Consider the following 26,268-nt stretch of genomic DNA (forward strand, 5'->3'; position numbering starts at 1 on the left):
CACCGGAAAGGCGGATCCGGCATTTCAATGCATTTTTCTGACTGATCAGGCATTTTTAAGACTGATCAGGATCCTCATCAGTCTTACAAATGCCATCAGTTGGCATACATTTTGCTGGATCCGGCAGGCAGTTCCGGCGACGGAACTGCTTGCCGAATCACTCTGCCGCAAGTGTGAAAATAGCCTAAGTGGCTTGTATTAACTTCCCCTACATAATACATGTTATTTGCTGAAGTGAGACAACCCCTAAATACACACAAATAAGGATCTGAATGCAGCTCCCCTGTCCCTCCTTGGATTCTGGGGGAAGAAGCTGTACTCTTTGACTTTCTGGAGATGTAAATAACCTATGAAATTTCTTGTTAATCAACTTCCGTTCGTTGCAGCTGACATAAAACACAAAACCCTACTGTATGGGTTATGCAAAAAGGTTGTGCATTCAACATGGCTGGCTTCAGGAAAGTTTTTTAAATTATAAATTACAAATAGGAAAAAAATGATCCCCCCCCCCAAACTTACATCTAATTAATGAAACTAGAATAAAAGGGGTCATCTCCTGCACTGCCTGGCAAAAGTCTGCAGCCTCTGCAGGGAAAATATATTATTACATGGCTGCCTTTCAGATAAATGGTGAAATGGCCATCCATGTAATACAAGCCACGACACACGCAATTGCATGTGGCACTAAGAGATCTTCTCCGTTCGTCATGGGAACATGGGTTAGGAGAGTATTCATTTTGGACACACAAAAGGGACACCATATTGTGTTGGAAGCACTAAAGGGGTCATTATACTAACTTGGGGATACATAAGGGGTCATACATAATGTGCGAGGGGCAGACAAGGGGGCATTATAAAGAGTAAGGGGCACAAAAGGGGGTATTACATTGTGTGGGGGCAATGATACAGGATTGGGCCAAGTGGTACTACACAGCAAACCTTAGTGGTGCCACGGGGGCTCCTGCAAATATCTTTGCTTTGGGCCCCTAGAAATGTCAAATTCGCCCCTGAATACAAGGATGGCTTCAGTCCTCCAGAATGGGAGCCACTTGTACAGAAGCTTTCTGTTCTGGTCATAGAGGGAATATTGAGCGGGGGAACCCTCTATAATGTTCATATGTTGTGATAGGGCATAGGAAAAGAAGTCGTCTTCATGAGACAACCCCTTAAGGCCTCTTTCACACTTGCGTTGTCCGGATCCGGCGTGTACTCCACTTACCAGAATTACACGTCGGATCCGGAAAAACGCAAGTGAACTGAAAGCATTTGAAGACGGATCCGTCTTCAAAATGCTTTCAGTGTTACTATGGCAGCCAGGACGCTATTAAAGTCCTGGTTGCCATAGTAGTAGTGGGGAGCGGTATACTTACAGTCCGTGTGGCTCCCCGGGCGCTCCAGAATGACGTCAGAGCGCCCCGTGCGCATGGATGACGTGTTCCATGTGATCACGTGATCCATGCGCTTGGCGCGCCCTGACGTCACTCTGGAGTGCCGCAGGAGCCGCACGGACGGTAAGTATGCTGCTCCCTCGCTCCCCACTACACTTTACCATGGCTGCCAGGACTTTAGCGTCCCGGCAGCCATGGTAACCATTCAGAAAAAGCTAAACGTTGTATTGGGCAATGCGCCGAAACGACGTTTAGCTTAAGGCCGGATCCGGATCAATGCCTTTCAATGGCATTAATTCCGGATCCGGCCTTGCGGCAAGTGTTCAGGATTTTTGGCCGGAGCAAAAAGCGCAGCATGCTGCGGTATTTTCTCCGGCCAAAAAACGTTCCGGTCCAGAACTGAAGACATCCTGATGCATCCTGAACGGATTTCTCTCCATTCAGAATGCATTAGGATAAAACTGATCAGGATTCTTCCGGCATAGAGCCCCGACGACGGAACTCTATGCCGGAAGACTATAACGCAGGTGTGAAAGAGCCCTTAAACACACATTACCTTTAAATCTGAATCCATCTTCCCTGAGAAAATATAGATAGCAATTTAGAGCCAGCTCCGTCACCCTTCTGTATGTGATTCTGGATCTGTCACTTCTTCAGTAAGAAATAAACTGATTTGTGGATTATGATTATTGTGCCAATAAATGTCATTTATGCCTAAAACCAGCTTGATATAAAATGAAAATAACCCACAGACCAGGAGATTTTAGAATTACGAATGTCACATCCTTAGATTGTTCTCCTCTCATACACTGAAGTGACAGCCCAGCAAAGAATGCAAACAGGAACAGTCAGTCCTAACCTATTTAAAAAGCTGTAGACCACAATGATGTGCTGCTAGGTAATCCCATATTAATGCTGCAGCTCCTCTCACATTTGCTATACCCATAAGGGCATATCCTGTAGCCTAAACAACACAAGTGGAAACTGGATTTTATATTCACACTTGATAAACAGCAAAAGAAGCAAAACTGGGATGCGGATTGCTTCTGGTTGTCATCAGAAAAATATAATTCCATTTTAGCTGACATCTCCCAAATATAGCTCCAAGTGCATCTTGTTTGTGATGTGTAATTGAAGTGGAAGTTTAATCCCGGGGCTCATAAATCACACAGAAGCTCCAGGCCCTCCCTTATGGCTGATACAAGTGAGTTATCAGTTTTTGAGCTTCTACCATACCCAAGTTCTTTCAGAGTGTAGCAGACCATTAACACATTCAAAGCCTCCTCAGATAGTGCCGGATGGGTGCTGAAACCATGTAAACAGCGTCCGCCTGCTGACATGTAATTGAACTAGGTGACAGGCGCGGTCAAATCGTATGGTCGCCGGTGGGTCTGCATCAATGTGGGTGCTAAAGGAGCATATCGTTATTAAATAGACTAGCCATCTGTACATTCTACATTTTCCAGATTTTCCAGTTTCATCCTTCGATAATTCAAAGGTCTCTAATAAGAGAGAAATATACCCCTGGTTTGGGGTATAACATCTAATCCGTGAAGGATATTACATTATTGCCAATTCCCTAATAAACTGTAATATACTACTACTACTACTACTACTACTACTACTCCAACCAGAATCATTCACAGTTGTAAAGGGAGAGTTTCCTATAATATAATTTCTGGTGGCCACCCGACAGTTTAGGGAGGGCGGGCAGGGACTGGTGATCCCCTTCCCCTCTCCTCCCCTACCTTCGGTTATGGCGATACCCCTGGCCCCTATTCAGCATGGACGGGATTTTGGGTTACGATAGGGTTAATACAGGGTTCTAGTTCGGAGGGGGGGGGGGCGGGGGTCAAGCAGGGTATATAAATCCCTGTCCCGCCTCTTCTCTTCCTCTTTAAGCGGAGGCTCTGTGTCCCTCCCTCCCTTCCCTGTAGGTTTTTTCAGTTATGGTTGTAATTTTCGGTTTTCTGGTCTTCATATTTGGTTTCGATTGTACTCTTTATGTGGACAAGGTACATGCCTGGTTGAATTTTGTGAAGTCACAGCTGGCGGAAGGTTAATACAACGGAGAGGTGTTGGAGGCAAATGGGCGGAACTGCCCGCTGGGAGGCCAGCGACTGGCAGATCGCACGGTCCTAGTGTTTATGGTTTCGCCGTTTGAATAAATAGCTGTGGCTGGCCGATTACCACCCAACAACAATAAAGTGGTTAAAAGAAGAGCAGTGTCAGTGTCCTTGATTTGATGGGGTTTTTGGTATTGGTAAGGGGCCAGAAGTGAAATGCGGTTTACCCCCCCCCCCCCTTTCCTTGTTTATTACCAACAGTCTTCATAATATGTATGCAAATTTAAATACATATAACGGGTTAACTGTAGGGCACCAATCCAATGACATAAGGGCACCAATCCAAATATATATTGCGCCTCCCACCGTCCCCTGTCTTGCTGTGCTGTACTACCGATCAGCACATGGGTATTAGTTCACATTAGTTCGCTTACAGTAGATGTCGCTATGTTAGCAGGATGGCTTTTTTGTATGTTGTTGTTCATCTAATATATAAAGCTGAGTGTATGTGTATGTATGTCCGCTAAAGGAGTCCGCAGCACCGTCGCATTTACAATCACAAAATTTGGCACACAGGTACATCAGATGTCCAGGAAGGTTTTAGACCGGGTATCAGCTCTCTGGGAGCAATTGCCCCAAAATGACCTGCATTAGCCAATACAAGCCCCCAACTGCCATGCACACGGTCACATGTCCCTTATCAGCCATTAGAAGCTTGCAGGTCCTACTCCAGGTTTCCATAGCAACTAATCACAGATTTTAGCAGTTTGCAGGTCCTTAAATATTTAGTCATATGACGTGTCAGGATTAGATACACAGCTCAGCAGGCAGTATCACACAGGATAAAATTAGATACACAGCTCAGCAGACAGTATCACACAGGATAGGATTAGATACACAGCTCAGCAGACAGTATCACACAGGATAAGATTAGATACACAGCTCAGCAGACAGTATCACACAGGATAGGATTAGATACACAGCTCAGCAGACAGTATCACACAGGATAAGATTAGATACACAGCTCAGCAGACAGTATCACAGAGGATAGGATTAGATACATGGCTCAGCAGACAGTATCACACAGGATAGGATTAGATACACAGCTCAGCAGACAGTATCACACAGAATAGGATATTAAGAAAAGAAGTTGAGAAAATCCAGCTCCACTTAAAAAGGAATAGGCGTTTATTCAGCTTGCGGTTAAAAACTCATCCGAGGATACAAAATAACAGTCTTGTCTAAGCTTTTCGGGCTACTAGAAACAATTCCAGCCCTTCTTCATGACACAGAAAAACATTGAGAGTGAGACCTCTTATAGGGGAGGGTGCACCTGTGTTCACTAATGTTCCCACAGGCCTGTAACCGCCCCCAGAAAGAGGTACCACACCTTCAAGTTAACTCTTCATATGAAAATCAATTTAAAGAAAAAAACGTAAATATATAACCATATGTATGCATAGAGAAAATATATGCGGCCAATAGCTATGCACAAACTATGTCATACAAAGATGTACATATATAATGGATACATGAAATATAAACTGAATATGTAACAGTATTATGCCAGAATATGATGGAATATAATGGAGATCACATTATCAGAGAATTGAGTACCGTAATACTTCCAGAAAAAAGAGGAGTTCACATATCAGATCCCTGGTATGTGAGTTATTGCTGCATGATCAGATCTAGACGTTTATTGAGCCCCTCAGGTTGACGTGTGTTCAGCGAAAAAATCCAGAAGGATTCTCTATTTAATAGTTTCCTTCTATAATCTCCTCCACGCTTAGGTAGAAAAACCTTTTCTATGCCTTGTACTACCATGTCTGATGTGTCCCCATCATGGCAGACAGCAAAATGCAGACTAGCTGCAGACACATTGCGACTGCCATGATGGGGCACATCAGAGATGTGTTTGCGTATTCTAGATTTTATAGCATTAATAGTGCAACCCACGTATTGCAGTTTACATTTAGTGCAAGTGATCAAATAGACAGCATGGGTTGTATTGCAGTTGAGATACGCTTTCATAGGAAAAACTCTGTTATTTACTGTTGAGGAAAAGGTCTTGGATTTAATCATATGTGTGCAGCAAATGCATCTGTGGTGTCCACACTTATAACTCCCCTTGGTCCTAAGCCACACAGGTTGCGACTTTTTCTCCTCTTGATATAGACTAGGACTGACATAGTTTGCAATTGTGGGTGCCCTTCTAGCTGCACATTTAACCCCATCTGCAACTATGTCAGTCCATTGACCATCATAAGACAGGACAGGAAAATGTTTTTTTATAATATGACAAATCTGTTGGTACTCTGTACTATATTGGGTCACAAACAAATTATTCCTTGTGTCCTTGTCCTTGATATTGCAGTTTTTATTTCTGTTTTTATCTTTACTGTTGGTGTCTATATCAAGAGGTGGAACCTCCCTTTGCAAAGGATCTTGCTGTTTAGAGTACAGGAGGGATCCCCTTTCTATAGTGGAGACCTGAGCTATGGCATCTTTTATGTGTTTGGCACTGTAGCCTCTTTTGCCCAGTCTGTTGGAGATATATCCAGCCTCCTCCATAAAGCTATTTGATGGACTTGATCATTACTAATGAGAGTAAAGTTCTTGTGGAATACAGAGCAAATATTAAAAATACACAAGAAACCCTATGTACACAGATCGACAATCCTGAATTTATTAACCTGGATAACAAGCTAAAAGATGATCTTCTAAAAATGGAGGACGATCTTATTAAATTCAAGCAAAGGAAATTTAACCGCGATCTGCTTGACTATCAGTCTAACCAGGTGTACACATGGACAGACTCCAAACAGAATACACCTCGCTCAATCCTAAAAAATATGCGCAATAAAAAGAAAATAAATAATCAACAAAGAGTTTCTTTCAGCTCAACAGATATGGATTCTGCCGATTCCGAACAGGATCTTCTCCTGTCATCGTCGCAAACCGCACAGAGTCAAGAGACTGCTTCACACAAAGCGGCTTCAAAAAACGGAGAGCAGGCCGAAAACATTGCAAACCGCCGATATCCAATAAGATACAAAAAGGACAGGATGAATTGGAAGTAATCAATCTATCCGCTTCCATATTGTCGGCGGATGATATTAGCATACTAAAAAGAGGCTTAACATTTTCTCCTACCTGCCATTTTGACCTATACAGGACGCTCTTGGATGTCAACAGGCTGGCTCGCGCCCTCACTCTCCGTCGGCATTTTCAGGTGGGTGGTAATGATGTTTGTGCTACGGAGGCTGGGGACGCTGATCACCCTGTTGCGTCCAATAGTGATCCTACTGTATCTGCTGCTGCGTATACTTTATATAATAGGCATATGAGTTTTCTAGAGATGATGCATGTCTGTCAGTTACAGGAATCTAACACAGTTCTGGATGATCTGGATCTGTATAACAGGTCCATGAATTTTCATACAAAGAATCGGGACTTTTACCCGATTCAGTCCAGATCTCCAGCACTGGATAGATACCAGGATTTAGTGGAACGTGATCTAGTTTTGCTGCATGATCAGATCAATCTTGACTCTGGAGGTTGTAGTAACATTTCTAAAAAAGAAAAAGAGGCACTCCGGGATCTTAAAACAAGAGCTGATGTTGTCATCAAACAATCTGATAAGGGGGGAGGGGTTGTCGTGCTGGACAGTGGTCTATATAGAACCCTGATTGAATCCATGCTTAGTGATACATCAGTGTATGTCACTCTTAGCGACAATCCCCTCCCCTCCTTTCAGAAGGAACTCAGGGTTATTCTGGATTTAGGAATCCAATCAGGCTTCCTAACTAATAAAGAATCAGAGTATATTTATACCATGTCCCCAATCATTCCAGTGTTTCATGCACTCCCAAAAACACACAAAAATGTTTTTCCACCTCCTCTTAGGCCCATTGTAGCGGGCATTGGCTCCTTTTCGGAGAGAATGTCACAATGGGTTGATTCTATACTCCAGCCACTCATTCCATTAATACCGGGTTATCTCAGGGACACCACGTCTGTTTTGCAAACAATTGATAATATGGAATGGTCCTTAAATTGTGTTTGGATCACAGCAGACGTGGTGTCCCTGTATACCAATATCCCCCATGAACTGGCTATTAAATCATTAACCTGGTTTCTACAAACTTATGGCAACATTACTGCAGGATTGCAGGAATATGTCCTGATGGTGGTGGACTTCCTCCTCAGGCGCAATTTTTTCATGTTCAATAATAAATTTTATCTTCAGATATCGGGGGTGTCGATGGGGGCCAAATTCTCTCCCTCCATTGCAAACATTTTTATGGCATGGTGGGAGAGGTGTTTTCTCTTCATCGACACCCACCCTTTTTGGCACCACATCAGGTGGTATGGCCGTTACATTGATGACCTGATCCTGATTTGGACGGGCGATGTGGCGGCCATACCCTCCTTTTGTGGTTACATCAATTCGTGTGTGGAGACCATCTCCTTTAGTGTCCATCATGACACATTGGAGGTGGCTTTTTTGGATTTGCGCCTGAGGGGGGACCCCGCCACCAGTCAGGTATCCACCTGCACATACAGGAAACCTATGGCAGGCAATACTACATTATATGCAACATCATGTCATCCAAAACATGTAACTGCCAATATACCCAGGGGGGAAATAATCCGTGCAAGAAGAAATTGCACGGATAAAAATAGCTTTATGGAGGAGGCTGGATATATCTCCAACAGACTGGGCAAAAGAGGCTACAGTGCCAAACACATAAAAGATGCCATAGCTCAGGTCTCCACTATAGAAAGGGGATCCCTCCTGTACTCTAAACAGCAAGATCCTTTGCAAAGGGAGGTTCCACCTCTTGATATAGACACCAACAGTAAAGATAAAAACAGAAATAAAAACTGCAATATCAAGGACAAGGACACAAGGAATAATTTGTTTGTGACCCAATATAGTACAGAGTACCAACAGATTTGTCATATTATAAAAAAACATTTTCCTGTCCTGTCTTATGATGGTCAATGGACTGACATAGTTGCAGATGGGGTTAAATGTGCAGCTAGAAGGGCACCCACAATTGCAAACTATGTCAGTCCTAGTCTATATCAAGAGGAGAAAAAGTCGCAACCTGTGTGGCTTAGGACCAAGGGGAGTTATAAGTGTGGACACCACAGATGCATTTGCTGCACACACATGATTAAATCCAAGACCTTTTCCTCAACAGTAAATAACAGAGTTTTTCCTATGAAAGCGTATCTCAACTGCAATACAACCCATGCTGTCTATTTGATCACTTGCACTAAATGTAAACTGCAATACGTGGGTTGCACTATTAATGCTATAAAATCTAGAATACGCAAACACATCTCTGATGTGCCCCATCATGGCAGTCGCAATGTGTCTGCAGCTAGTCTGCATTTTGCTGTCTGCCATGATGGGGACACATCAGACATGGTAGTACAAGGCATAGAAAAGGTTTTTCTACCTAAGCGTGGAGGAGATTATAGAAGGAAACTATTAAATAGAGAATCCTTCTGGATTTTTTCGCTGAACACACGTCAACCTGAGGGGCTCAATAAACGTCTAGATCTGATCATGCAGCAATAACTCACATACCAGGGATCTGATATGTGAACTCCTCTTTTTTCTGGAAGTATTACGGTACTCAATTCTCTGATAATGTGATCTCCATTATATTCCATCATATTCTGGCATAATACTGTTACATATTCAGTTTATATTTCATGTATCCATTATATATGTACATCTTTGTATGACATAGTTTGTGCATAGCTATTGGCCGCATATATTTTCTCTATGCATACATATGGTTATATATTTACGTTTTTTTCTTTAAATTGATTTTCATATGAAGAGTTAACTTGAAGGTGTGGTACCTCTTTCTGGGGGCGGTTACAGGCCTGTGGGAACATTAGTGAACACAGGTGCACCCTCCCCTATAAGAGGTCTCACTCTCAATGTTTTTCTGTGTCATGAAGAAGGGCTGGAATTGTTTCTAGTAGCCCGAAAAGCTTAGACAAGACTGTTATTTTGTATCCTCGGATGAGTTTTTAACCGCAAGCTGAATAAACGCCTATTCCTTTTTAAGTGGAGCTGGATTTTCTCAACTTCTTTTCTTCATTGTCGCCCGCACCTGACACGGGCTGTCCGTGCTCACAACTAAAGGAAGGGCAGGTGAGAGCTGCTACACTCCTCTTTTTCAGAATAGGATATTAGATACACAGCTCAGCAGACAGTATCACACAGGATAGGATTAGATACACAGCTCAGCAGACAGTATCACACAGGATAGGATTAGATACACAGCTCAGTAGACAGTATCACACAGGATAAGATTAGATACACAGCTCAGCAGACAGTATCACACAGGATAAGATTAGATACACAGCTCAGCAGACAGTATCACACAGGATAGGATTAGATACACAGCTCAGCAGACAGTATCACACAGGATAGGATATTAGATACACAGCTCAGCAGACAGTATCACACAGGATAGGATTAGATACACAGCTCAGCAGACAGTATCACACAGGATAGGATTAGATACACAGCTCAGCAGACAGTATCATACAGAATAGGATATTAGATACATAGCTCAGCAGACAGTATCACACAGAATAGGATATTAGATACACAGCTCAGCAGACAGTATCACACAGGATAGGATATTAGATACACAGCTCAGCAGACAGTATCACACAGAATAGGATATTAGATTCACAGCTCAGCAGACAGTATCACACAGGATAGGATATTAGATACACAGCTCAGCAGACAGTATCACACAGAATAGGATATTAGATTCACAGCTCAGCAGACAGTATCACACAGGATAGGATTAGATACACAGCTCAGCAGACAGTATCACAAAGAATAGGATATTAGATACTCAGCTCAGCAGACACTATCACACAGGATAGGATTAGATACACATTTCAGCAGACAGTATCACACAGGATAGGATTAGATACACAGCTCAGCAGACAGTATCACACAGGATAGGATTAGATACACAGCTCAGCAGACAGTATCACACAGGATAGGATTAGATACACAGCTCAGCAGACAGTATCACAAAGAATAGGATATTAGATACTCAGCTCAGCAGACACTATCACACAGGATAGGATTAGATACACATTTCAGCAGGCAGTATCACACAGGATAGGATTAGATACACAGCTCAGCAAACACTATCACACAGGATAGGATTAGATACACAGCTCAGCAGACACTATCACACAGGATAGGACTAGATACACATTTCAGCAGGCAGTATCACACAGGATAGGATTAGATACACAGCTCAGCAGACACTATCACACAGGATAGGATTAGATACACAGCTCAGCAGACATATCACACAGGATAGGATTAGATACACATTTCAGCAGGCAGTATCACACAGGATAGGATTAGATACACAGCTCAGCAGACAGTATCATACAGGATAAGATTAGATACACAGCTCAGCAGACAGTATCACACAGTATAAGATTAGATACACAGCTCAGCAGACAGTATCACACATGATAGGATTAGATACACAGCTCAGCAGGCAGTATCACACAGGATAGGATTAGATACACAGCTCAGCAGACAGTATCACACATGATAGGATTAGATACACAGCTCAGCAGACAGTATCACACAGGATAAGATTAGATACACAGCTCAGCAGACAGTGCGGGTGGGGTGCTGTAGTGGTCACTGTTATGGGGGATACTGTCGATAACTTTTAACGACATACACAAACATTAAATGAAATAGATGAAATATACCCGTGCGCAGCCGGCTCCTTCTGTTAGTCACATAGTTTATAAGGCTGAAAAAAGACATCTGTCCATCCAGTTCAGCCTGTTATCCTGCAAGTTGCTAGTAATTTTGTGTGTGTGCCTGCGGTCCGTTTACAGCACCAGGCCACCCATAGCACAATTGGATCTCCCCTCCAAGAACTTAACACCCAGTCGGCTACACCTAAATATTGTAATGATCTTGTGTCAGTTTATATCACTAGCTCGACATGTTTCTGTTCTGAGAAATACTCAACCTTTAATCAGGAGCTAAAGTTTGACAAAGAAAAGAAACATAAATCAAAGTAGCTGCATGCCAGTGATGGTGTGTGTGCAGCCTGTAGCCTCCGGCTCTATAGTGGCCGTGACGCGGCTGCCGCTTGCTGCTCGCTAAGTAGAACTGACCACGCCCCCTGGACTAAGCCACAATGGCAGGATTACATGTCACGGAGGAGTGTCGGACACGGCACTCCCCCTAACTCCTACAATACATTGCAATGTATTCAGAGGGCTAAAGAACAGTAAGAAGTCATCTGTATGGCGGTACTTATCTTATGGGGCAAATTGTTAACTGAACGTGGCGAGGTAGCGCCAGATAGTGGTGTAGATCAAAGCACAATTCAGGATTGTATAACTCCTGCTCTGTTTTATTGAGATTATTCGTTAAAGTTGATTTTAGTGATATTTATTCAGGCAATTAACAAGTCCAATTTTTTTTTTAAAAAGCTCTTTTTCTGAAATCTTACTAACAGAACTGTAAGAGATAAGAGAACCAGGGGTACTTACAATCTGGAAATCATGCACCTCTACAGCCTCATCATTACCAGTTCCAGTCTTGAATGTTTCTAGATTGCTCCCAGCATCAATTTCCATCGATCCTTCTTGTATCTTGCCATTAATGCTCATAGTGTAGTGGACATTATAAACCTGTAGAAATAATAAAATAGTGTAAAAAAAAGTATAAACCCACAGGGAAAAGGTAATGTAATCATGTTATTGCCATGGTGGGAATGTGAACATACGGATGTCTTCATTCGTTTCTCTTCAGAATCACAAATACTGTCTTAGTACTGGCAGATTATATACAATACCTTTAAATGTACACGTTGTCTGATCACATGTAACGTCTTCAGAGCCATACATTTCAACCATGATTACTACTGATCATATCCAAAGCTGGATGTGCCCTGAGCAGTTTGGCTCAATAAGATGATGAGGCTGGAAGTCACAAAATATATGGCCACACTTTGACACTGTCTAAACCGTGCTGACAGTTTCAGTAGAAGGAATGGTAATGCCCAGTTCTCAGTTTGCTCATACATTTCCTAGAGAGCGGTACAATAATGAGTGTCTGCAGGCAGCAGTGAAGCATGGTGGAGGTATCTTGCTAGTTTTGGGCCGATTTTCTGCCCGATGATCACTAACAAATGTTCGTAGGAACGCTCGTCAGCATTCATCTGGCAGTCTAATACTGCCGCCGATTGCACAATGAATGAGCAAACGCACCCACTGTAGCGCATGGGGACAAGCGATGGCATAAGAATCGCTCCTCCCCATGTTGCTGAGGAGATTGCTGCATGTAATAGCAGTGATCGCCTCTGCTAGAGAGAATGTGATTGCTGGGAGGGAATGCTTCCCTCCCAACAATCGTCTGTGTGATCGGGGTGTCTAATACCCCCTTTAGGGCTGTATTACACCAACAGATTATCTGACCAATTTCTGTCCAATCAGACCAATAGTCGGTGTGTATTACAAAAGATCTGTGTGTGTAATAGGCCACCGGACCAATGATTGGTCAGAAATCTGTCAGATAATCTGTTGGTGTAATGCATACAATGAGAGATTGAAGGACTTCAGTGAGCCTACCGTACATCCATCCAGTGAGCCTACCGTTAGTTTTCCGAGATGTTAGAAAAAAAACTCCCTGCCGAGCTCCTTCAAAAATGTTGTATAAGTCTACCTAGAATTAAGCTGTTTTAAAGGCAAATGGAGGTCACATCAAATAATGATCTGATTTAGATTTCTCTTTTGTTCATTCACTTTGCATTTTGTTAATTTATAAAAATAAACTATTAACACTTCTATTTATGAAAGCATTGTTACTTTGCAGCATTTTTCCCTCACCTGCTTATAACTTTTGCACAGCACTGCATTAGGTTACATGTACTAATAGAAAGCATATCCCCATACTACTGGTTAAAGCAGACAGGCATGCCCAGCGAAGCGCCATCATGCTTTGTATACCAGGTTTCAGGAGGGTAACCTGCATCTGAAATGCGGTGTCCAAACCACAAAACTCCTTTAAACCAGTCCCGATGTCATCTATTTCCAATATCTGGTTATTCTTTGTTTCTGGATTGAAAGTATAGTAATAACATTCTTGGTCACCCTGTCTTGGTGGAGGATGTTAATGGCCTACTTTCAGTCAGGGTGCTAAATACACAAAGATGGCAATAAAATGCTGTCAAATATGCGTGAAAAGTGCTCAAAAAGACATTGGAAGATGGAAAGGAGGAGCAGAGGAACGAGTGAGAGAGCTGTGTGCTATGATTTGCCAGAAAAAAAGAATATTGAGACAAGTTGAATTTTAAAATAGTGCACAAGGTGGAGAACGTGTTTGCATTTAGTACACAATGGAAGAGAAAAACAAATGGAAGGCCTCCGACCCTGGAGCCTTGGCACTTCCATTTACATTCTTGATGTACGCAATATGTATTCTGATGACATTCACCAGCTTATAGCTTTTGACTGATAAATATATTTACTGACTATGATGTAAGATATTTCTTCAAAGCAACACACTGTACAGATGCTGTATCTGTCTATCTATCTGATAGAAAACATTGGTTTAAAGGGTTACTCTGACTCTGGGTATTAGCTTACTACTGTGCTCCTGTCCTTGATCTAATAACCTTAACCTTGCGTGTACGGTATGACCCGACCTTGTCACTGTGTTTTAGGACCCTGGCGCTTTTGTGTTCTGCAATTGCCCCCTCTTGCACTGTGCTGTTTATAAGACAAGCAATATACGTCACATGTCTGACCCTTCTACATCAGGGAGAGGTGGGCAACCTCCATTCACATATAGTGGTCAGCCAGTCCCACCAAAATGGGGGGTTTTGTTGACATTCTTTTCATTTGTATGGCCACCTTAAAGGCTATGAACACTTTTGGGGACAATTTCTTTATGATTGCATTTTACTCATTTTGGGTTAAAAATCTTTTTTTCAGTTGGTCTTTAGTAAAACTTTTCAGCTAATTTTAGGGTTTTAGGGTTTAATTTTACTTTATTTGCCGACTGTCATTTTCACAGTGAGTCCCATCACATGACAGCTAATGTGTAGCCCTAATTTCTGAACTCATTATATATACAGTTGCAAGAAAAAGTATGTGAACCCTTTGGAATGATATGGATTTCTGCACAAATTGGTCATAAAATGTGATCTGATCTTCATCTAAGTCACAACAATAGACAATCTCAGTCTGCTTAACCTAATAACACACAAAGAATTAAATGTTACCATGTTTTTATTGAACATACCATGTAAACATTCACAGTGCAGGTGAAAAAAGTATGTGAACCCTTGGATTTAATAACTGGTTGAACCTCCTTTGGCAGCAATAACTTCAACCAAACATTTCCTGTAGTTGCAGATCAGACGTGCACAACGGTCAGGAGTATTTCTTGACCATTCCTCTTTACAGAACTGTTTCAGTTCAGCAATATTCTTGGGCTGTCTGGTGTAAATCGCTTTCTTGAGGTCCTGCCACAGCATCTCAATCGGGTTGAGGTCAGGACTCTGACTGGGCCACTCCAGAAGGCGTATTTTCTTCTGTTTAAGCCATTCTATTGTTGATTTACTTCTATGCTTTGGGTAGTTGTCCTGTTGCAACACCCATCTTCTGTTGAGCTTCAGCTGGCCTTAAAGGGAACCTGTCATGTGGATATTTGATTATAATCTAACTAATTATATACAATCATTAACTACTAAAAAGTACCTTAGATGTATTCACTTACTGGTGTGACAGATGGTTACCTCATAATATACACACAAAGATGCCACATGCCGCATGCTAATGAGCTGATTTGAGTCCAGCATTATGTCAGTGAGCCCAGCGTTTTTTTAATTCAGAGATATAGCCACTCTCCTGCCTACCTTCTGCTGATTCATATGGAAAAAAAACTGTCAATCAGCAGCAGGTAGGCGGGGAGAGTCAGGAGCTCATGAATATTCATGACTCATCATTATCAACTTTTATTCAATACAAGATGTTGGCAGATTGACTGGGTCAATTAAAGAAAGTGACCCAGCATTTTGCTAAGAGAATCCTTAGTTAGGACACCATAAAACTGGTGACAGGTTCCCTTTAAGTTCTCATGCAAAATGTCTTGATGAACTTGGGAATTCAGTTTTTCTTTGATGATAGCAATCCGTCCAGGCCCTGACTCAGCAAGGCAGACCCAAACCATGATGTCCCCACCACCATACTTCACAGTTGGGATGAGGTTTTGATGTTAGTGTGCTGTGCCTCTTTTTCTCCACACATAGTGTTGTGTGTTTCTTCCAAACAACTCAACTTTGGTTTCATCTGTCCACAGAATATTTTGCCAGTACTGCTGTGGAACATCCAGGTGCTCTTGTGCAAACTGTAAACGTGCAGCAATGTTTTTTTTGGACAGCATGGACAGCAGTGTCTTCCTCTGTGGAATCCTCCCAGGAAATCCATTCTTGTTTAGTGTTTTACATATCATAGATTCGCTAACAGGCATGTTAGCATATGCCAGAGACTTTTGTAAGTCTTTAGCTGACACTCTAGGATTCTTCTTCACCTCATTGAGCAGTCTGCGCTGTGCTCTTGCAGTCATCTTTACAGGACGGCCACTCCTAGGGAGAGTAGCAGCAGTACTGAACGTTCTTCTTTTATAGACAATTTGTCTTACCGTGGACTGATGAACAACAAGGCTTTTGGAGATACTTTTATAACCCTTTCCAGCTTTATGCAAGTCAACAATTCTTAATCGTAGGTCTTCTGAGAGCTCTTTTGTGCAAGGCATCATTCACATCAGGCAATACTTATTGTGAAAAGCAAACCCAGAACTGGTGTGTGTTTTTTATAGGGCAGGGCAGCTGTAACCAACACCTCCAATCTCATCTCATTGATTGGACTCCAGTTGGCTGACACCTCACTCCAATTAGCTCTTGGAGATGTTATTAGTCTAGGGGTTCACATACTTTTTCCACCTGCACTGTGATTGTTTACATGGTGTGTTCAATAAAATCATGGTTACATTTAATTGTTTGTGTGTTATTAGTTTAAGCAGACTGTGATTGTCTATTGTTGTGACTTAGATAAAGAACAGATCAAATTTTATGACCAATTTGTGCAGAAATTCATATCATTCCAAAGGGTTTGCATACTTTTTCTTGCAACTGTAAGGGCTACACATGAGGGGTTCAATCTGACAGGAATCATCGTGAACAGAAAATTTGCCAATCTACAGACTGACATCCACTCAGAGAAAAAGGATAAACATTTTTTTAATAATGTCTGTGAAGGTTCTCATTTATCCAGGTCATGGTATATCTGTAAAGAATAAATCAAGGCAACTGGACTTACTGTAGATTTCTTGAAAACGTTTCACTCATTCTTCCAACAAGCTTTTTCAATTCTGAGTGACTGTACAAGAATTCTCTGGGAATATATATGTAATGAATCAACATCTGGTAATTATACCCATTATGGGGTCAGGGGTCATTATACCCGGCATGGGGTCAAAGGTGTTGATTCCATTATCCTAATTGGAGTCAGTAGGTGGTAATGACCTCCCAGAAAAAAGGTGTCAAGACAGCATTGTATGTGGCAGACAATAGATGTCTAACTCCCCCCCGCCTCTATTCAAGCTTGGCTTCTCCATTTTTACGTAGATGCCTCCTTCACACTTCGTTTGTACCAATCGGCCTCCTTATCCAAAACACATACTTGACTGTCTTCAAAGGTGTGACCTGTTTCTTTTAGATGTAAGTACGCGGCTGAATCTTGACCAGAGGTTTTGGCTCTTCTATGTTGAGCCATACCCTGATGTAGTTGTTGTTTTGTTTCGCCGATATACAGTTCTGAGCTTTCCTTATTGCACTGGACTGCGTACACAATGTTGTCCATCTTGTGTTTAGGCGTTGGGTCTTTTGGATGAACCAGTTGTTGCCTCAGTGTGTTGCTGGGTTTAAAGCAGACAGGGATGTGATGTTTATTAAAAATCCTTTTGAGTTTCTCAGACACCCCAGCTACATATGGGATAACCATATTCTTGCGTCTGTCATGCCTTTGCCTTGGCCTCTGTGCTGGTGGGGATTTTCTCTGCCCGGTGGTGTAATGTTGGATGACTCCCAGTTTGTGGTCTAGAGGATGGTGGGAATCAAATAGCAGGTACTGGTCTGTGGATTTTTAATAAACATTACATCCCTGTCTGCTTTAAACCCAGCAACACACTGAGGCAACAACTGGTTCACCCAAAAGACCCAACGCCTAAACACAAGATGGACAACATTGTGTATGCAGTCCAGTGCAATGAGGAATGCTGAGAACTGTATATCGGCGAAACAAAACAAATACATCAGCGTATAGCTCAGCATAGAAGAGCCAAAACCTCTGGTCAAGATTCAGCCATGTACTTACATCTAAAAGAAACAGGTCACACCTTCTGAAGACAGTCAAGTACGTGTTTTGGATAAGGCGGGCCGATTGGTACAAACGAGGTGTGAAGGAGGCCATCTACGTAAAAATGGAGAAGCCAAGCTTGAATAGAGGCGGGGGGGAGTTAGACATCTATTGTCTGCCACATACAATGCTGTCTTGACACCTTTTAGGATAATGGAATCAACACCTTTGACCCCATGCTGGGTATAATGACCTCTGACCCCATGGTGGGTATAATTACCAGATGTTGATTCAGTTACATATATATTCCCAGAGAATTCTTGTACAGTCACTCAGAATTGAGAAAGCTTGTTGGAAGAACGAGTGAAACGTTTTCAAGAAATCTACAGTAAGTCCAGTTGCCTTGATTTATTCTTTACAGATATTTTTTAATAATGACCAATTGAAAAAATTATTTGTAGCCCAAAATAAGTAGAATGCAGTAATAAAAAATGTCCTTGAAGGGATGACAAATATTTTTGCCAGAGCTTTAAACACGGAGGTGTCCTACATGCCTCACTTTACAGAATTTAATACATCCAACAATTCTTATACTTTGCATGCAAATCATTAAATCTATTACATTTTTAAGACAAAGGATTTTGTTAATGGAAACATATTTTATTCGATGAAAATAATCTAAAAATAATTATGCATTATAGTTTCATTGTGCACTAATTATTACTTCTAGTTACTCAAAGAGTTTGTTTAACTCTTCCGCCTAAACTATTTTATTTTACTTCCATTAGATTTTCTATGAAAGAAACAAAGAGAAGTATACAAAAGAAGTAGAAGACAATAGTTTAGGCAGAGGCAAAATAATGGAAAAAGAACAATTACTGATAAGGACTTTATTGTGCAATACATTAGTGAATAGCATACTTTTGTGTGTGCCCCTTTGCCCTTCACAACAACTTCTCTAGTGAAGATTGCTTTAGGACCAGTTTGCTTCCATTTAAGTTGGAGAATGCTGCCAAACTGTGGCTATCAATAAATCATGTTCAACCCAAACATTTTGTTCTAAGATATTAACCAGAGGTCTCTATCTCCCAGTTTACATCAGTTTCCCTCTGATCTTGACAGCTTTTTACTAATGGCAACTTTCTTCTGGCCTTGACAGCTTTTGGTTACTAACTGCAGCTTCCCTCTTACCTGGACAGCTGTTGGTTACTGCCTCCATTTCCAAATCTTTTAGTTCTGCATTTTGCTGTTATTTTCCATTTTCTTTCTTGCTTAACAAGTCATCAATTTTTAATCTTAACATATAATAGTAAAGAAGAATAGAGCAGTCAGAAACTTAGCTGAAGGTCTTTACCAAACATAGTTAACCAAACTCAAAATCAATACATTCACATCGAATAGCAAACAGTGTAACTCCTCCAAGTGCTAAGTGCCATTACAGACTTCCACCATCCTCAATAGCCTGTAATACAAAAAACAAAGACAGCCACTGCCTCCAATGGTATACACATAGGCGTGCGCAGCCTATTGCATTAGGGTGTGCACCCTAAAGCACAAACACACACTGCCCTGCGCACGTGTGTATATATATATATATATATATATATATATGTGTATATGTATAAATATATATATATATATATATATATAGGAAACCGGACAGCACTCCATGTGGTGTAGGCAATGTTTCAGCTCATACAAAGAGCCTTTTTCAAGCAGCCTTTGTATGATCTGAAACGTTGCCTAAACTTTTCTTTAGAGTTGACTTTCAATGTAAAGTCTGGACGGATCCGTCTGAGCTACTTTCACACTTAGAATTTTTTCTAAACTATAATGCAGACGGATCCGTTCTGAACGGATCCCATCGTCTGCATTATATGAGCGGATCCGTCTGTGCAGACACCAGACGGATCCGCTCTGAACGCAAGTGTGAAAGTAGCCTAAGTTATATTACCCCTGTATAATAATGTGCACTGATACCTCTTAGTTATATTACCCCTGTATAATAATGTGCACTGATACCCCTTAGTTATATTACCCCTGTATAATAATGTGCACTGATACCCCTTAGTTATATTACCCCTGTATAATAATGTACACTGATACCCCTTAGTTATATTACCCCTGTATAATAATGTCCCCTGATACCCCTTAGGCTACTTTCACACTAGCGTTCAGAACGGATCCGTCTGCATTATATTGGCATATAAAAGCTAAGTGTGAAAATAGCCTCGGACGGATCCGTCCAGACTTTCAATGTAAAGTCAATGGGGGACGGATCCGCTTGAAGATTGAGCCATATGGTGTCATCTTCAAACGGATCCGTCCCCATTGACTTACATTGTAAGTCTGGACGGATCCGCACGCCTCCGCACGGCCAGGTGGACAGCTGAACGCTGCAAGCAGCGTTCAGCTGTCCGCCTGTCCGTGCGGAGGCGAGCAGAGCGGAGGCTGAACGCCGCCAGACTGATGCAGTCTGAGCGGATCCGCATCCATTCAGACTGCATCAGGGCTGGACGGAAGCGTTCGGGTCCGCTCGTGAGCCCCTTCAAACGGAGCTCATGAGCGGACAGCCGAACGCTCGTGTGAAAGTAGCCTTAGTTATATTACCCCCTGTATAATAATGTACACTGATACCTAGTTATATTACCCCTGTATAATAATGTACACTGATACCCCTTAGTTATATTACCCCGCCCTGTATAATTTAACCTGATACCCTTCAGTTATATTATATAACTGAGGGGTATCAGGGTACATTATACAGGGGGTAATATAACTAAGGGATATCTATCAGGGTACATTATACAGGGGTAATATAAGTGAGAAGGGCTATCAGGGACATAATACAGGGGTGAGGGGTAAGATACGTTATATTACCCCAGTAAAATGTCTGATAGTAGCCTAGCCCTCCTCAGTTATATTGCCCCTCATGTACCTTGATACCCCTAGTTATATTACCCCCTGTATAATTTACCCTGATATCCCTCAGATATATTATATAACTGAGGGATATCAGGGTAATACAGGCGACAACAGAGGATTCGTAGCACTGTGGGACAGGGGGGGTACATAACACTTCTTTTTTTATTTGCCCTCACCAGCCAGCAGGCGGCCAGGCGCGCAGGGTACTCAGATGTGGCGTGGCATGACGTGACGTCAACTCAGCCTGCGCCGCACAGCACGCACTCCCTCTCTGCCTCCGCCGGGTTCGGGACTCCGCCCCCCTATTTGAATACTAGCCACCGCCCGCCGGCAGCCCACAGCCAGGTATTGTAAATGAACTGACAGTGCAGCGGGCGGCGCAGCCAGCAAAACAGACAAGGGGAATCAGCTGGGGGGCAGTGCGCACGGAGGTGAGACAAACCTATTAGGGTGTGCCCAGGCACACCCGGCACACCCCGTGCGCACGCCTATGGGTATACACCGTAAGATTCTGCTCCTCGAACAGGAATGTAAAATTGCATGGCATACACAGTCCATGTATGTGTTGGCCCAACTCGAGTTTTTCCTGGTGGCTTTTTTCTACCAAGGCAAAATTCCAATTGGGCAAGTACGCACATGGACTGTGGCTGCCAACAATTTGATTTTATGATTAAGCAATTTTTAATGAAAATGTTGTGACTGTAGTAACCTTTTTGTTAGATTAGTAGAGCTGTGTGCTGCTAAACCTTTGGAGGCCATGGCTTTATCTTGTATTACAGGCTATTCTGAACAGGTGAACTCTTACAGGTGTTAAGACTTGGTATTCAATATAAATGCATTGATTTTGACTCTGGTTTCTTGCGTTTGGTGAAGACCTTCAGCTAAAGCTACTTTCACTTTAGCGGCACTCTTCTCCGGCAGGCTTTTCCGGCGGGTGAACAGCCTGCCGGATCTGTGCTGCCGCTAGTGAACTGTGCCGCCGGAAGTCCGTTCCGGCTACATTCACTATAATAGGGGCAGGCAGGAGGTCCGGCAGCAGCACGGCAAACATGTCGAGAGGCGCCAATCTTCTTTACTATGTATGTGTTGCTTTCAGTCTGAACAACCTGTTTCTGAATCTGTTACAATCTTGATAACAATTTCGAGGTCTACTTAGGGTCTATTCTGACTGTGAGGGCATCAAATAATAATGTTTGTAAAGTTTGTCAAGTTCAGCTCATTATTCTGCACAACCTGCCTGGCTGATATGCAGGGGTGTTGCTAGGCTAAAACATTTTTGGGCCTGGTCCCCTGAAATTTTGTCCCAGGCCCCGAATGTCCTGCCTGCCTGCTCAAGGCGGAAATACAATTGAATCTAATGCACAGACAGAGCTGAAGGAGCTGTGGTGACATCACAGGTCATATGACCGTTAAAACAGGCAGTGGTTGAGAAGGACCTGAGATGATGTCACTATCATGTGACCAGTGCAGGAGAGGACAGCAGTGAAGAGAAGATGTCCCCTGGGAAGAAGCTATGCTACATCAGGAGAGGTAAGTGAAGGGAGAGGCAAAACAATGCTGGGAGCAGGGGGAGTTTCTAGGGAATTTTGCCAACAGGGCAAACAATACAAAAGTGCCCCCCCCCCCCCCCTCCACGTTTAAAGTCTCCACTGATCTCAGTTTGTTCACTTTCCTTTTCTTTTCAGTTTGTTTCCAGAGCTCATGCGCACACATCTTCGGAAAGGGGCGTGCAGCCCCCTCTGCCACAGGGAGGTCTGTTACCAATTTAGCATTAGGGACCAGGAAATTCAGCTTATACCTTTGACTTTGGCTTGTTGTTTCTGCAGTCCACCCCAACCCTCTATAGCAAATAGCCTCCCTATATTGTTGCCCCTTTTAATACTGCCATCCTGTAGTGCCCACCAATACTATGCCTGGTGCTGCCCTATGTGTCTACATTAGTTTACTTTAAAACTGCTGAGAACATGATAAAATAATAAAAGTAGTGAAACTTTTTTGATCCCACTGCTCACTTCTCAATCACTGGCTGCAGTGGTCTCATGTCTCAATGGAGGGGGATATAGAAGTACATAGACCAGCGAGGACACGGGAAGCAGTGTAAGGAGTGCGGCAGGGATCAGAGATGTATCACTACTTTTATTATCACATTCAAATCAGTTTTAGAAAATGAATTTCACATGGCTGGATAAACCCTTCTTAACACAGAGCCCACATGAGATCCCAAAATTAATGATGCAGACCTCCAGACAAGATGTGCAAAGAGTCAAACCTAAATAGACCGCTGGTATAGTGGACCTGTTGCGGTCTATTTAGATTTGACTCTTTTACTCATACTTGATCTTGGTTTGTTTGTATTTTCAATGGTCTTACCTTACTCTATATTTGCTTTATGCTTTATATTGAACATTTACGTGCTGGTTTATAATATATATGCTTATTGTGGCATTTCAGTGGACCTGTATGTGTCAGTTATGTTTATTTATTGTACACCGCACTTTGTTCTAATTGTATACAATTTTTGATGTGTATTTGTTAGTGTGTCTAATAAACTTTATATTTTTGATAATTTTGGATTGTCAGATGTGCATATACAGGTCCTTCTAAAAAAATTAGCATATTGTGATAAAGTTCATTATTTTCTGTAATGTACTGATAAACATTAGACTTTCATATATTTTAGATTCATTACACACCAACTGAAGTAGTTCAAGCCTTTTATTGTTTTAATATTGATGATTTTGGCATAAAGCTCATGAAAACCCAAATTTAAAAAAATTAGCATATTTCATCCGACCAATAAAAGAAAAGTGTTTTTAATACAAAAAAAGTCAACCTTCAAATAATTATGTTCAGTTATGCACTCAATACTTGGTCGGGAATCCTTTTGCAGAAATGACTGCTTCAATGTGGCGTGGCATGGAGGCAATCAGCCTGTGGCACTGCTGAGGTGTTATGGAGGCCCAGGATGCTTCGATAGCGGCCTTAAGCTCATCCAGAGTGTTGGGTCTTGCGTCTCTCAACTTTCTCTTCCCAATATCCCACAGATTCTCTATGGGGTTCAGGTCAGGAGAGTTGGCAGGCCAATTGAGCACAGTAATACCATGGTCAGAAAACCATTTACCAGTGGTTTTGGCACTGTGAGCAGGTGCCAGGTCGTGCTGAAAAATGAAATCTTCATCTCCATAAAGCTTTTCAGCAGATGGAAGCATGAAGTGCTCCAAATTCTCCTGATAGCTAGCTCCATTGACCCTGCCCTTGATAAAACACAGTGGACCAACACCAGCAGCTGACATGGCACCCCAGACCATCACTGACTGTGGGTACTTGACACTGGACTTCAGGCATTTTGGCATTTCCCTCTCCCCAGTCTTCCTCCAGACTCTGGCACCTTGATTTCTGAATGACATGCAAAATTTGCTTTCATCCGAAAAAAGTACTTTGGACCACTGAGCAACAGTCCAGTGCTGCTTCTCTGTAGCCCAGGTCAGGCGCTTCTGCCGCTGTTTCTGGTTCAAAAGTGGCTTGACCTGGGGAATGCGGCACCTGTAGCCCATTTCCTGCACACGACTGTACACGGTGGCTCTGGATGTTTCTACTCCAGACTCAGTCCACTGCTTCCGCAGGTCCCCCAAGGTCTGGAATCGGTCCTTCTCCACAATCTTCCTCAGGGTCCGGTCACTTCTTCTCGTTGTGCAGCGTTTTCTGCCACACTTTTTCCTTCCCACAGACTTCCCACTGAGGTGCCTTGATACAGCACTCTGGGAACAGCCTATTCGATCAGAAATTTCTTTCTGTGTCTTACCCTCTTGCTTGAGGGTGTCAATGATGGCCTTCTGGACAGCAGTCAGGTCGACAGTCTTACCCATGATTGTGGTTTTGAGTAATGAACCAGGCTGGGAGTTTTTAAAAGCCTCGGGAATCTTTTGCAGGTGTTTAGAGTTAATTAGTTGATTCAGATGATTAGGTTAATAGCTCGTTTAGAGAACCTTTTCATGATATGCTAATTTTTTTAGATAGGAATTTTGGGTTTTCATGAGCTGTATGCCAAAATCATCAATATTAAAACAATAAAAGGCTTGAACTACTTCAGTTGGTGTGTAATGAATCTAAAATATATGAAAGTCTAATGTTTATCAGTACATTACAGAAAATTATGAACTTTATCACAATATGCAAATTTTTTGAGAAGGACCTGTATGGGGTGGTTCTTGTGACTCTCCCTTGGGTCAGATGACATTGTCACTGAACACACTGCCGGGCAGAAGTTTCCGGCCGGCAGTATGTTATTGAAAACAAAATAGCCCATGCCCTGTGCGATCTAGCATGAGATTCTCCAAAGCTAGCCTCAGGGGGGCTGCCTGGGTGAAAATAAGGGTATGTCCGGGTTCAGCTCACACACTGCACAGGCTGCTCTATCCCCTAAAATACTGCAGCCATAGAGAAGAAGGCCAGCGGTGAGTAAAGCTAGTGCTAAGAGCAAGTGCTATACTCACTGTTCCTTCAGCCTCCTTTACTAATGAGCGCTTCCACAATGGAAGCGCTCATTAGTTGCGTCCTGGTCCTGCTGCTGATCAGCTGTAAACACCAGTGACCAGCGCCCCCTTTTTGCTTGTTGATGTGATGCGCCGTGCGGTGGCACCCCTCACCCGGCTCTAGAAACGGCCCTGGCTGGGAGTTGTGGTTATTTAACTGGGACTGTATGTTAGGGTTGAAGGGAGGGATGTTATTTACATGGGACTGTATATTGATGGTGGCTGTAGGAGGGAGGGATGTTATTTACATGGGACTGCATGTTGATGGTGGCTGTGGGAGGGAGTGTTGTTACTTACATGGGACTGAATGTTGGAGGGGTGATGTTTACATGGGATTGCATATTGGAAGCGGCTGGGGAGGAGGTGATATTATTTACATGGGACTGTAGGTTGAACGTGGCTGGGGGGGAGTTGATGTTATTTATATGGGACTGTATTTTGGAGGGGGCTGTAGAGAGAAGGGGATGTTATTTACATAGGACTGTATATTGGAGGGGGCTGGAGAGATGGTGTGATATTATTTACATGGGAGTGTATTTTGGAGGGGGCTATAGAGAGAGAGAGAGAGGGATGTTATTTAAATGGGACTATATATTGGAGGGGTCTGGAGAGATGGTGTGATGTTATTTATATGGGACTCTAAGGCGGAGGAAGGGAAATTGTGTTATTTACATGGGACTATATATTAGAGGGGCTAAAGGGAGGGGAGTGATGTTATTTACATGGGACTGTATTTTGGACGGAGCAGGAGAGATGGTGTGATGTTATTTACCTGGGACTACCTGGGACTGTAGGGTGAAGGGAGGAATATAACTACAGGGGGCACTGCAGGGTGGGCATTATAACAGTACGGGGGCAGTATAAATACTGGGCGCACTGTAGGGGTATTATAAA

The 26,268-nt window shown here is 42.6% G+C and overlaps 1 protein-coding gene across 1 annotated transcript in view; it reads right to left on the reverse strand.

The window, feature by feature from the left end:
• Window positions 1-26,268, reverse strand: part of CNMD (chondromodulin) — an 84,389-nt gene that overhangs the window by 45,652 nt on the left and 12,469 nt on the right. The window contains exon 3 of the mRNA XM_044287639.1: window positions 12,047-12,187. Coding sequence (XP_044143574.1) covers window positions 12,047-12,187 — 141 coding nt within the window. The remainder of the gene's footprint in view (window positions 1-12,046; window positions 12,188-26,268) is intronic.

Source organism: Bufo gargarizans, chromosome 3 (genome assembly GCF_014858855.1).
Source record: "Bufo gargarizans isolate SCDJY-AF-19 chromosome 3, ASM1485885v1, whole genome shotgun sequence".
NCBI classification, from domain to species: Eukaryota; Metazoa; Chordata; class Amphibia; order Anura; family Bufonidae; genus Bufo; species Bufo gargarizans.